This window comes from Engraulis encrasicolus, chromosome 17, assembly GCF_034702125.1.
Source record: "Engraulis encrasicolus isolate BLACKSEA-1 chromosome 17, IST_EnEncr_1.0, whole genome shotgun sequence".
Lineage (NCBI taxonomy): Eukaryota > Metazoa > Chordata > Actinopteri > Clupeiformes > Engraulidae > Engraulis > Engraulis encrasicolus.
In genome coordinates, this window is record NC_085873.1 from 1,031,971 (window position 1) to 1,045,983 (window position 14,013).

Sequence of the window (14,013 nt, forward strand, 5' to 3'; positions counted from 1 at the left end):
TTGACATGTACACAAACACACTAACACAAAGACAAAGCGTAACAAAAATCATCATACAAAATAAAATTAAATAACTCTACCCTACCATTCTCCTTTCCAATGATATTTGAAATTTGATTTGCTGAATCAAGACCATTTATTTCCAGTCAGTTTGGATAAAATCATGTACATGGCAGCAATCTCTTGCACTTGTGTGTTAAATGTTGCAAAACACATAGCTATCAACACATTTACTATTCATATACAAATTGTTTCAAATGTACAGATTTTTAAAAAAACTTCATTACAATTGATACCATTGTGCTGTTACCAGAAACATACCTAGTAAGCTACTGGTGATAACAAAACCTCTCATTGAGACTCTTTACACACATGAAAATAGGTATGGCAGAACAATAGCTAAAAGAGAGCGAGCAGTATTTGGCAGAAGATAAGAAGAGCAGCATTTGTCAGGACAAGTGGCAGTATTTTACAAAACTCATCAAATAATTGATGGGGATTTGAAGAAAATAAATAAAGTAAATATTGGAGTACTGCCACCAGAACCTTTTGAAAAATAAAGGAGTGCAGTATTTGGCTGGATATCTAGATGCACGTACGCATCCACTGAGCAAAGATTTTGGCAGGCTGGATGTGCTTTCATTCTGCAGTCCATAGCTCCTCCACTAGATGGGGCTCCTGTGCCTGTAGGATCCTGTAAAAAGCCAGTTTGCCCTTAGCCCCAGCTGAGCGCAGGCCATCATACAGCTTCCTCATTTTGGCCTGACTTGTGGCAGCAGCTTGGATGTCGGCGTAGGTCTCCTGGCCCAAAATACCCTGGGGGAAGAGCTGGTCTGCTATTGACATCACCCCTGCTACTCTGTCAATGATCTTCGCCATATTGCCATCCACAAATGCCACAATCTGGCTGTCCGGTACCTTGCTGGGTTGTGATGGCCCATCTTTGAAAACAACAGCAGGATAATTAACATATATTATATAATATAACACACAATAACTTGTCTTGATTGCTGTCAAACTGGTCATACTTAACGCCATTCAGATATTACTGTAAACTGTATTAGCCACACATGTTACTGTGTTACCACCACACATGCTTGACACCATCTAAAGCAAATTTGTTTATCTTGGTCTCTTCAGATCACACGACATGGTTCCAGTGATCCATATCATTCGTCTGTTCATCTCTCTTGAGACCAAGATAAACAAATTTGCTTTAGATGGTGTCAAGCATGTGTGGTGGTAAACAATTGAGTCTTACAAAAAAAGTCAAAAGCCAAGCATGGTAGTGGGACTGACATGGTTTGGGGATGCATGGCTGCTGTCAACATTGGTAATCTGAAATACACCTGAAAGAAACATGCATGTCAACATGCACTGTGACTTATGAAGCGGATCATGATATTCTCCATAGGATTGCATTCAAATCTCACACCAATCTATTTAAGCCAGATGCAGACTCAAAATGTAAAAGTTCAATGCAAAAAAAGGTTGCTACGCACACTGATGACCTCCCTTTTCATCCCTTTTCTTTTCGTTTCATTTCGAGACGATTCGAGCAAACACAGCCCCTTGTCTACCGGATTTTCATCTGGGGTGTACTCACTTTTGTGAGTACATGTTCAAACATTAATGGCTGTATTTTGTTTTTTTGAGTGAACAAGAAATTTAAGCGGTGAAATATGTTGTTAAAAGGTCACTAATCATTGTGTCAAAGTGAAATTTCTGTAATGCTTTCCTATGAAAAGATATACTCACAAATCTGCAAAAACTGTGAGGGGTGTATTCACTTTCGTGATATACTGTAACTGATCCCAGAAAAGGTATAAATATGAGACAAAATTTAAATCATATAGCTATGTAAGATACTCTACTTACCAATGGTCTCCACTCCTCCTGCCTCCCCTTCTCCTCGTCCGTCTACTGCACCACCTATACGGCATGCCGAACACCTGCCAGAGGCAATTCCTGATTCCAGATGTTGGGGGGACAAACGCAACCGGATATGATTACAATAACTTGCAGTATTTTCACAGTCACCGATTACAATACAACTAATCTGTCAAAATCAAATCATAGAACGATCACTGATCAACCAGCCAGTGATACCTACGTTTGTACTTTGTAGATCCACTAATGAAGTATTATTTAACTGGCATTTTACAGGTGTATTATCTAACTGCCATTACTGGTGTATGTGTGTGTGTGTGTGTGTGTGTGTGTGTGTGTGTGTGTGTGTGTGTGTGTGTGTGTGTGTGTGTGTGTGTGTGTGTGTGTGTGTGTGTGTGTTTACCTTGTGTCAGGTGTCTGCTCCTGGTCTGCCTGCCTTGTGTTGCAGTCTGGAACTTTGCTCTCCACACAGGTGATCCACACAGCTCCTGCCTGCTGGCTGAGCTGAATAACTGCATGTGGAAGAAGGCGGGGGGCGGATCAGGAAGCTCCACCTGGAAGAAGTTGGGGGTTTCACTGTACCTCAGCATCAGCTCATCCGGGTAGACACAGTTAGTAGACTTAACCACAGACAGGCTGTAAAATTCATTAATCTGTAGAGAGTTGTTGGGGCTTGGATAAAGCTTTTTAACCCCCCCACATTTCTCCTCATCTAGCTCCACCTTCTGTTTCAGATGGGCATCCTCCGGCAGCAAGTAGCAACGAAATACCAAGTGGAACTCACTGCACTGATACACCAGAACGCTGGCATGCACCTTTCCAAAAAGCCAGGCGGTGAAATCGTATAGAAGTCCACGAGGAGAGAGGGAGGGCTGGATAAGTCTGGCATGGTGTCTGGTCAGCTCACACGTCTCCAAATATACTCCACCGTCCTGCTCATGCAGAACCTTGACCACATCCTTCAGGGCCAACTGACACCCTCCCAAACACAGGAAATGAGGCAGGTGGATCTCCTCCAGCTCTCCTGACATGAGCTTGATGTCCATCAGAGGACCAGCTGGACTGCACTGCATTTGGGCCAGCTCTTTAGTAAAGACGTACCAGTCCATGAACTGGTACTGCACGGTAACTTGACCAGCACAGGCCCAGCGCAGACCAGACTTTGAACACTCATAGTTCCCTTCAGCAGAGCTCAGGGTGTAGACTGTGACAGTATTCTCTATGGAGACCTCAGGCTCCACCAGGATCCAGTGACTGGTGTCTGGAACTTCAGCACAGTTTTCACAGTCCCTCTGTGCGTCATCATTGAGACCATCTTCCCTTTAAGGCAGACAGACAGACAGACAGATACACATATGCATACTCAATCACTCAGGAAAAAATAGTACAATTGAGTAGGCCCTATAATAGAAACATGCTTTAAAGTGTACCTCCGGGATTTTGGACACCAGACCTCATTTCCGAGTCAGCCAGGGTGTAAACAATGTGTCCAGAACGTTTTTTTCACATTCCATGCAGTCCTTGTGAATTCTCATATCCATGTTGCTAAGCTAGCGCAAGTGAACGGAAATGGGTAGCCTGCCCCCAAAAATAGTCTTATCCAGTTGCAACAACATTCAAAACAACCCCATTATTATGCCAGACTGCAAGTGTAAATACTTGTCTTGATAGAAGCCACCCTACCCCCCACCCTGGACCCCTACCAGTTCGCATACCGAGCCAAGCGATCCACGGAGGATGCAATCTGCTCTGCCCTCCATACAGCCCTCACCCACTTGGACAATAAAGACTCATATGTGAGAATGCTATTCATTGACTTCAGTTCAGCATTCAATACCATAATACCACAACAACTCATCAGAAAACTGGACAAACTAGGTTTCAGCACCTCCCTCTGCAACTGGCTGCTGGACTTCCTGATGCAGAGACCACAAGCAGTACGGGTAGGGAATAACACCTCAAGCACCCTGACCCTGAGCACGGGGGCTCCGCAAGGTTGTGTTCTCAGCCCCCTGCTGTTCACGCTGCTGACACATGACTGCACAACGACCCACAGCACTAACCATCTAGTGAAGTTTGCGGATGATACAACACTGGTGGGCCTCATCACTAAGGGCGATGAGACCCACTACAGAGAAGAAGTAGACCTGCTGGCCAGATGGTGCAAAGACAACAACCTCCTGCTGAATGTCAACAAGACCAAGGAGATTGTCGTCAACTTTCAGAGGGTCCAAAAACAACTGCCACCACTGACCATCGACGGTGATGCTGTGGAGGGAGTGAGCAGCACCAAGTTCCTTGGAGTGCACATCAGCGACGACCTCTCTTGGACCACCAACACTACATCACTGGCGAAGAAGGCCCATCAGCGTCTCTACTTCTTGCGCAAACTAAAGAAGGCAAGTGCTACACCCTCCATCATGACAACATTCTACAGAGCAACCATAAGGCCCTTTTCCACCAAGCAGTACAGTACGGTACGGTGCAGTTCGGTTCGCTATTGTGTGCGTTTCCATGACAAAACTTCCCGAACCGTACCCAATAAAGGGTACCAAACCGTACTGGAAAATGGTACCCTTCAGGAGGGGTACCAGTTTATGGTACGGTTCGACAATTATCTGCGTTTGTCCCTAAATATAAACATTGCTCCCGCGATTAACTTCAAAATAGCAACGGACATAACTGACAGGCTGATATAGACCTGCATTTGCCTTTCTCTTGATATTAATTTTAAAATGGAGAAAACAAACATCTGGTTTGGAGGATAATGAGGGAAGAGTAGGCCTACAGCTCTCAACAGGGAAGTGGCAATCCAATGGAAGTTGAGTGGATTTAAAAAAAGAAATGTCCATCCAGGAATTTTGATATGCAACTTTTACGCACCAAGAGCCAACCCCCGTGAATTCAGCGCAGTGTTGCACTTTTCACCAATTACTTTAACTGTTGCACAACTAAACTACCTTACGCATCTTTTTCATGGCTTTTCAAGTCTGTGATGGTGAAATTAAAGCATGATAGATCCACCTTCTTTGGTCTCGTCTCGGAAAGCGGGGAAGTAGGCCTAAGCGACAGACTGGTTGCCTGGCAACTCACACGCAACTTACTCCACAGCAGCTGGAGCAGCGCAGAAAAAAAGGGATTTTACTGTGAATCTACCAGAGGTTACGCCAAGTTTGGTGTAATAAGCAGCCACGTGTGTAACTAATATGAAAACAAAAAAAGCCTCCATTGCTGTCGCTCAACAAAACTAACCGCTCGCTGTCTGTGTTCGATGTGCCAGCCGAGCGCTGGCTGTCACGCGCCTCTTGCTGATTATAGTCCCTTTTGCGGTGGAGACACAACTGTACCGAACCGCACCAAAAGCATTCCGTACCAAACTGGCAGATAATGAGCCGTACTGTACCGTACTGCTTGGTGGAAACGTAGCTATTGAGAGCGTCGTGTCCAGCTGCATCACAGTGTGGGGAGGAAGCTGCACGGAGAAAAACAGGAAGACACTCCAGCGTGTTGTGAACACAGCGAAGAAGATCATTGGAGTACCACTCCCCTCCCTGCTGGACATTTACACCGCACGCCTCACCCGGAAAGCACTGATGATCATCAAAGACACAAGCCACCCTGCACACAAACTGTTCAGCCTCCTGCCCTCTGGAAAGAGGTACAGGCGCCTCCGTTCCCATACCACCAGGCTTGCAAGCAGCACGATGCATCAAGCAATCAAGATACTGAACACTCAACCCACTCTCCCTTCACTGTCAGCCTCTAGCCAGCCAGGCCACTGACAACGCTCCCCCCCTCATCCCCACCACCATATCTGCGACTGAACATTCCACCTGCACTACTACATCTGTGACTGAACTTTCAACCTGCACTAACTCAAAACATACACATGCACACACACACACACACACACACACACATACATACACACACACACACACACACACATACACACAAGCACACCGCACTTTCTGCACTAAACCCAAACATACACACACTGACACACAACTCATACTCACACACACACACACACACACACACACACACACACACACACACACACACACACACACACACACACACACACACACACACACAGGTACACAGACACACACACAGACGCACACCGCACTTTCTACCTGCACTAAACACACACACACACACACGCACACAAAACACATACAAACACACACACACACACATACTGCTGCTGGTGTATTTAATAAACCTTTTTAATTATTTATTTTCTTCAAATGCTACTATTACTATGTCAGAACGCTATAAAGGACTTTTAGAAAAAGCACAACAAAATACCTCCTCTTAATGTATGTTCTCTACAAGTCTTCTGTTGTCCAGGCTTGCACTTTAAATGTCTGTATGAGCAATACATACTGTCTTATGTCCATGTATGAGTACTGTCTATGTCTATACGGTCTATGTCCTTACCTAGATTAGTCTATGTCTGCATGGGAGAGCAAGAAACGCAATTTCAAATTCTTTGTATGACCAGTGCATGTAAAGAAATTGACAATAAACTTGACTTGACTTGACTTGACTTGAATGAAGTTTGAAATTAAACCAACATTGCAATCATGTTTGATCACCATCAGCAATTTGTGTTCCGGTTTGAAAGCTTGACAGCCGCGGAGTGATATTCCTAGTACAAATCCTAGCTTCGTTTGACACATCCATAACTTTTCCATAGAGCGAACTCCAACATCTTTGAAGTTTGTAAAACTGAACGGTTTTCCCCTCTCCCTGACCTCACTCGCAAACATCAAGAGTAATGCTTTCTGTCCGACTTTGTCAATCTTTCGTAACATTGAAACATATGCCATAACAATGTTTGGTTGTTACTAGATGACCCGTGTCTACACAGCATGTTGGCGAACAGAACGCACACTCTTCTCCCTTTCATCCTCCCATTCCATCTCGTCTCAAAAAAACATTCCATGTAATAATAACTAGAGCTACGAGTGACATATTTCACAATGTCAAGCCAGATCACATAGCGTTGCGTAACGTATGAGTCCATACGGCAAATCATTTCTAATGCCATTTGTTATAGCAATTACACAAAATAACAGTAAAGCATTACAACATGCAAATCCAAAAAGTTTGCAAAAGTAAATGTTATTCCCCTCTCCCTGACCTCGCTCGCAAACACCAAGAGTAATGCTTTCTGTCCGACTTTGTCAACCTTTCGTAACATTGAATATGCCATGACAATGTTTAGTTGTTACTAGATGACCCGTGTGTCTACAGAGCATTAGATGTTGGCGAACAGAACAGTGCACCCATATCTTCTAAATCCAGGGCTCCAGACTAACTTTTTGCACTGGTTGCACTGGTGCGCCTAAACATTTTTTTTTAGGTGCACCAGCACAAAATTTAGGTGCACCCAAATGTTTTCACCACCCCATACACACACGCACCTCAGCTTTAAAAAATAATTATTAAAAATAATAACAATAGCAAAAATAATAATAATAATAATAATTATTATTATTATTATTATTATTATTGCTATATTATTTTAAAAGACCTGGAGCCTTTCATGTGCTATAGGTTAGTCTTCCAAATGTGCTCCTTATAAAAGACATGACAGTAGGCTACTGGCTACCTAACTAACACATCTTGGCTACAAGCAGTTTGGCTGGTAGAAAAGACCAAATTAGTAGCCTTTTAGTCAGTATGTGTTTGACTAGTAAGATCAACATACCAGCCTTTTCTGCAATAAGGCTACGCACACGGCACAAGCACAGAGGTAGGCTACAATATGAAGATAGATAGATGGATGGATGGATGGATAGATTTTTTTCAAACAAACACTGCTAAAAATGTAATGATTTTTAAAATCATTAGACACAAATAGCCTAGCCTATGTTTACAGTGGAATCTGAGGTGAATTGGGTTGTGTCTATTTCCCCGTTTTTGAGCGCTCTCCCTCTGCATAATGATTGTGGTATCTTAGCAAGCGCTACAAACAGACACGACAGCACTAGTGCGCTCGCTCGCTCTCTCTCTCTCTCTCTCTCTCCCTCCCTCTATCTCGTGCTGTCTCGAGGTGCATGAACGATGCCTTGCCGACTGATAGGCAGTATGTAGCCTGTACTAGTCGCTATCAAAAAACTCTCACAGAAGTCCCGACAGACTAGCGCGTCACCTGTTGTTTGGCCAGCTCTGCACGCGGCTGAAACGGGCAATTATCCGCACCCATCTGCGTTTTTGTGTGGCAATGTTTAATATTCGCTCAAGCCATTTAGTTTTTCCCCGTGATTGTGACTCTCTCGTGTTTAAAATATCCTCAAGTCATTTTGCTGTTTTTACCGTGATTGTAACTCTCTCGTCCGTTGCAAAACTCGCTGGCACATGTGAACTCGGATAGTTGAGCGAAGTCGAACATTCTATTCTGAAACGCTGCCTGTGAACGAGGAAGGGGGAGAAAGCTACCGGTAGTTCAGCGGAGTTGAAGGAATGACCGCATAGACACGCTTTATTGTGTGATGATGGGCCACTACTGTAGAATGACTATTAATTTTATGTCCATTAAAACGGTTGTTTGGTAATTGATTTTGTTCTACTGATGGCTGGTCGCACCGGTGCGCCTAAAAATATTTTTTAGGCGCACCATTGAAAAAAATGGGCGCATATGCGACCAAATTGGTCGCACTCTGGAGCCCTGTCTAAATCCCTTTCATCCTTCCATTCCATCTCGTCTCAAAAAACATTCCCTATAGTAACAACTAGAGTTACGAGTGACATATTCCACAATGTCAAGCCAGATCACATAGCGTTGCGTAACTTATGAATCCATAGGAATACGGCAAGTCATGTCTAATGCCATTTGTCACAGCAATTACACAAAATAACAGAAAAGCATTACAACATGCCAATCCAAAAGGGCAACTTCTAGCCCAAGTTTTGGCTAACGTAGGCGAAGCCATTATACTACTGGGCTACCATCATAGAAGCAGAAAGCATAGCAACAAACCTGTTCTTCGGAGACTGTTGGTGCGTGCCACAAAATGTAGATCTGGGAATGCGGTTGGCACCGCGGACACTTTTAGAGTTTTCCGTGTAGGTATTAGACTTCGAGAAGGACTTTGTGAAGTCGTCGGGACTGAAATGGTCACTGCAAAGCACAGGGGTAGCTTACGGAGCGTCTCCATCGGTGTGTTGATGTAGCCCTGCAGCCAGGAGCCAGAGTTTGGTTCTTTCAACATCTTTCACTGGAAACCAATGGAAACTTGCCGATACCCATCTGTGGGCTTTATTATTGCAGTTGGTATATACACACTGATGTACCATGGTGCGATGTCGTTGGGTTTTAATCCACTATTCGATCCGAAAGCAGTTGTAGAACTAGCCTTGATTTGCAATGTCTCTTGCGGGTCCCTGCAGTGGGTGGGTGGGCTACATCACAACTGAAGAGAGCAAAGTAAAATTCCGCCGACCCCGAGAAAATAGTCTCTCAACATGGCAAAATCCACGCAGTGCAAGGTTGGTTTAATTTCAAACTTCATTCTACTAAGACAAACATTTACACTTGCAGTATGGCATAATAATGGTTTTGTTTTGAATGTTGTTTAAACGGGATAAGACTATTTTTGGGGGCAGGCTACCCATTTCCGTTCACTTGCGCTAGCTTAGCAACATGGATATGAGAATTCACAAGGACTGTATGGAATGTGAAAAAAACGTTCTGGACACATTGTTTACACCCTGGCTGACTCGGAAATGAGATCTGGTGTCCAAAATCCCGGAGGTACACTTTAACTTAGCATGTTAAAAGTGTACTCTTTGTGCTAAGAAAAAGTATGTTTACAATATGCTTATTTGATGTGTACTTAAAAGATGTAATTAAGATGTAATTAAGTTGCTCTCAAACAAAGTATACTTAGCCAACCATACTTTAAGTGGACTTTGAAGATGTTTGTACTAAATCTCCTAGTGTGTGTGTGTGTGCATGTGTGTGTGTACTTTCAGGGAGCGCACTTTAGCCAGACAATGAGCAAAATTGACAGTGTGTAAGTATGTGAGTTTATCCTTATACATGTGTGTGTGGGGGTCTGTGTGTGTGGGTCTGTGTGTTGAGCAGACTGACGTGGGAGTGTGAGGAGAAAGAAGTGGTGCTCCTGGTTGCTGCTGGGTATGGTGCGTGAGGTGCAGCTCTTCATCATCTGAGGAGAAGGAGATTCTCCTGCGGAGTCTGCAGAAATACACAGATGACATATTAATTGGTGTAAAGTGGATATGGCATTCTAATCACACTCACACTCACACTCAGACACACACAGAGACACACATTTTTGTGTCGAAAAATGGTGGTCCACCACCAGAGGTGGAACGTAACTAAGTATTTTTACTTCGTTACTGTACTTAAGTGTTTTTTTCTGGAATTTGTACTTACTTGAGTGAAAATAAAAATGCAGACTTTTACTTTTACTCAGTTAAATTTTTTGACAATTACTTGTACTTTCTACTCCTTACATTTCTAGAAGAAGACTTCGTTACTAGTTACATTATGTAGCTGTAGCCTCAGCTGCAGGCAGGGAGGAGGGACCAAGCCCCTCTTCCAAACAGACACCCAGACAGAAAAGATACTTTAAAAAACATTAACATGACTCCATAGTCATGTTCAAATAGAACCAAAAACCATTGCAGAAACTTTTTCCTATTGGATCAAGTAGGCAGACATGGAGAAAGACAGCCATTGCGCGAGTAGGCCTACTTGTACTTTTGTACTCAAAAAGTACAATTAAAAGTTAGAACTTAGGACTTTTACTTGTACATTGTTGGTATACAACTTTTACTTTCACTTGAGTAATTTTTTCGCAGGGTACTTCTACTTTTACTTAAGTACACAACTTCAGTACTTCTTCCACCTCTGTCCACCACCGTCCCGTTTTAGAGAAAAATCATTTTGAAAGTGCACAAATGACCCCAAAAAAGTTACGGCGGTGTTGTTGAGTTACTGCTGCACTTTCCAATGGGAATTGGCATGGGAGTAGACAGTAATACTAGCCAAGAACGCAGTAACTCCTGCAGTAACTCCATTTTGTGGCAGTAATACCAGCCAAGAACGCAGTAACTCTGTTTTTTGTGGCAAAAAGACACATAAATGTTGTTTTTGCGGGAGTTTTTTGGTGTGCATTTAATTTCTATCCTAAAAAAGCATTACCAGGAAGTGTCACCACCATTTTACCGACATCACAGTTGTCACGCCATATAGGAAACTTTGAAGCCTTTTTTCTCAGTTTGCAGTTTTCAGAGTTACTGCGTTCTTAAATTGTAGGGCAGTATACTGAGACAAGGTAGTGAGGGAAAGAACATGTAGCCTGTGACAATACTCATACGCTGTCTTGTTGGTGTTTAATAAGCTATAACCTTCATCATCTAAGGAGGTTGTGTTTTCGGTCGCGTTGGTTTGTCTGTCTGTTTGTTTTTTTGTCTGTCTGTCTGTCTGTCTGTCAGCAGGATTTGGCTGAAACTCTGTGGAGTTGTTGGTAATGACCTCACAAAGTTAGATTGGTGCAGTACACACACGCACGCACACACACCAATAGCAGTATATTTAGGGTTTGTTTGATTGGTATTTGATGGCACGCATACACACACATGTACACACACACTTGTTATCATACGTATGTCTTTCTTCCCATCTCACCTCAAAGTCCAGCAATTGCACTCTCCACACACTGTATGTGTTGTTGTGTGTTAACACTCACTGTGGTCTTTCTGATTCACGCTGAGAATCCCTCAGGAGGTCTGAGAAATGCTGAGATCCTGCACGATGAAAGCTCACATCCAGGGCAGCTGGTGCCTGGCCTTCACTGGGACAAAAAATAAAATTGTGGGTATATTCAACCGAGACAAGGTAGTAAGGGAAAAAATTAAGCCTCTGACAACACTTATAAGTGTAGAGTAGAGTAGAGTAACTTTATTAATCCCCACGGGGAAATTCAGGTATCCAGTAGCTTACATAAATACACAAATAAACAAATGCCCACATGGAAATTTCAAGACACAAATAACACAGGAATAGTCAGGGAGGGAAAAATAAAAATAGTAAACATAAAGAATGTGAAAATGTAATATGTAAAAAATGTAAAAAGGTAATCGTGCAAGAAGACATTCTGTGACTTGGGATAGACCATGTGCAGAAAAACAGTCTTTGTCAGTTAAGGTAGACGGTCTTAACATGACCTGGAACAAGTGTTGACAGATACATCTAAGACAGGGGTGTCAAACTCATTTTGGTCCGGGGGCCGCATACAACCCATGTGGACCTCAAAAGGGCCGCATTAGTAACATCATCGCAAAAAAAACGTAAAGCAGAGGATTAGTGTCCAGTACTATCACTTTTTAAGTGTGTTGAATATAGCAATGCAATACTGATAATCCTATGCAAAATGGCAGGGTTTCTGGGGGTTTTCCCCCAGAAAAATTTTATTTCTTAGATGTAATTTCCTGCATTTTCACGCATTCTAACATCCCGTTTCCAGTTTCAGCTTAATAGGAACCAATACAAATCCAATTATATTTATTATTTAATTACAACCAATACCAATACAATACGAATAAGAAGTATTAACATTTTATCTCTATATATGAGGTCTATAATATATGAGCTTTATCAAATGCCTGTTACAGTACAAATTCACCATTTATAATAGAAGTGTGATGTGCACTCTACTTCATATATACAGTATAACAGAGGGACCATTGGGTTAATGTCATGCAGGTCTCGATTTTGCCCCTAAATGTGCATTTCGGTTATTTCATTGGAAAACAAAAAAAAAACGTTAAAAAAAAAGGGCCAGATGGAACCCTCTGGCGGCCCGGATGCGTACGTTTGACACGAGTTTGTACAGAGTATGATAGGGGTGGAAATCTCTCACAATGTCACAGTAAAGTACAGGTAAGTGTATTAGACAATCATCCCCCCCCCCACCCCCCCACACACACACACACAAGCTGTTTTATTTATTTAGGCCTCCATACATAATGCACTAAAACCTTTTTCTCTACTGTAATGGGCATAAAGCAAAATGCTGTTGAGTAGCCTAAACTTCCCAAACAATGCAGGCTACAAAGCATGATGCTGGTCATCAATCGATCATAAAGTTGGTGAGGCATTTCCTTGAACATACAAAATACAAATTCAAATTGGAAAATGTGCAAGGAAGGGTAAGAAAGGATTTTATAGGTCCATATAATTGATCCCATGGTACACATAATTGAAGTCACATAGAATACTGTGTAGGCTACTGTACTTACAAATGGTCTCCACTCCTGCTCCTGCCTCTCCTTCTCTTTGTCCGCCTACTGCACCACCTATACGGCCTGCCGAACACCTGCCAGAGGCAACTCCTAATTCCAAATGTCGCAGAGGGCACGAAATTTGCGGGGATACAACCACGACAGGAGCGTTCGGAAAAAAAATCCTATCATAGTTTTTTTGCACACACATTTCATTCCACGTATGCATATTAATTCAATATTTTAGCATGCACAGTACCACTCAAAACACTCTGTTTCTACCCTTCACATTAATATGTGTATGATTTTTTTGCATTCTGATTTTGGAAAATACTTGAAATATCAACATTGCTGCTTTATTATCTGGCCATCTGGAGTGTAGCCATAGGCCACTTGTATCAGCCTGTATCTTACAATTCGCAGGGTATTGGTGTAGTCACTGGAGCAGAGGTTATACTCAAGTTCACCTCAAGCAAAACTCAGACTCCCACACCGTCTCCACAAACAAACATATGTGTCTCTCTCTCATCTGTCTCTGAGGGTGCTAATGTACATGTTAGTCATATCAAGTTACTTATTTTCCATCAATTGTGAGGTTAACAGTGTTGTTTATGATAAATAAATAATTATATGTCCTCACCTCCCCTCCGGAGGAGAATCCCTCTTTCTTAACTGATTACCCATGGGCTCTTCATAGACAAACAGCTGGACTTTGGAAGATCAGCACTGAAGTCACATGGACTGTTACCAGACTGTTACCATAGTTTGCAACATTGATGCTGCACCTGCAATACTCCTGAAACATTACATTGAGGACATAATCATAGCGGACTCAGGACATAATTATAGGAAACATCA

General features: G+C 42.6%; 1 protein-coding gene across 1 annotated transcript; it reads right to left on the reverse strand.

The window, feature by feature from the left end:
• Positions 1-316: 316 nt before the first annotated feature.
• Positions 317-13,203, reverse strand: LOC134467138 (NACHT, LRR and PYD domains-containing protein 1 homolog). The gene is made up of 6 exons (XM_063221054.1): positions 13,174-13,203; positions 11,622-11,726; positions 9,998-10,102; positions 2,294-3,210; positions 1,879-1,968; positions 317-941 (listed from the first exon to the last, which is right to left on the reverse strand). The coding sequence occupies exons 4-6, from the start codon at positions 2,997-2,999 to the stop codon at positions 640-642; spliced, it is 1,098 nt and encodes a 365-aa protein (XP_063077124.1). The 5' UTR covers positions 3,000-3,210; positions 9,998-10,102; positions 11,622-11,726; positions 13,174-13,203; the 3' UTR covers positions 317-639.
• Positions 13,204-14,013: the final 810 nt, after the last annotated feature.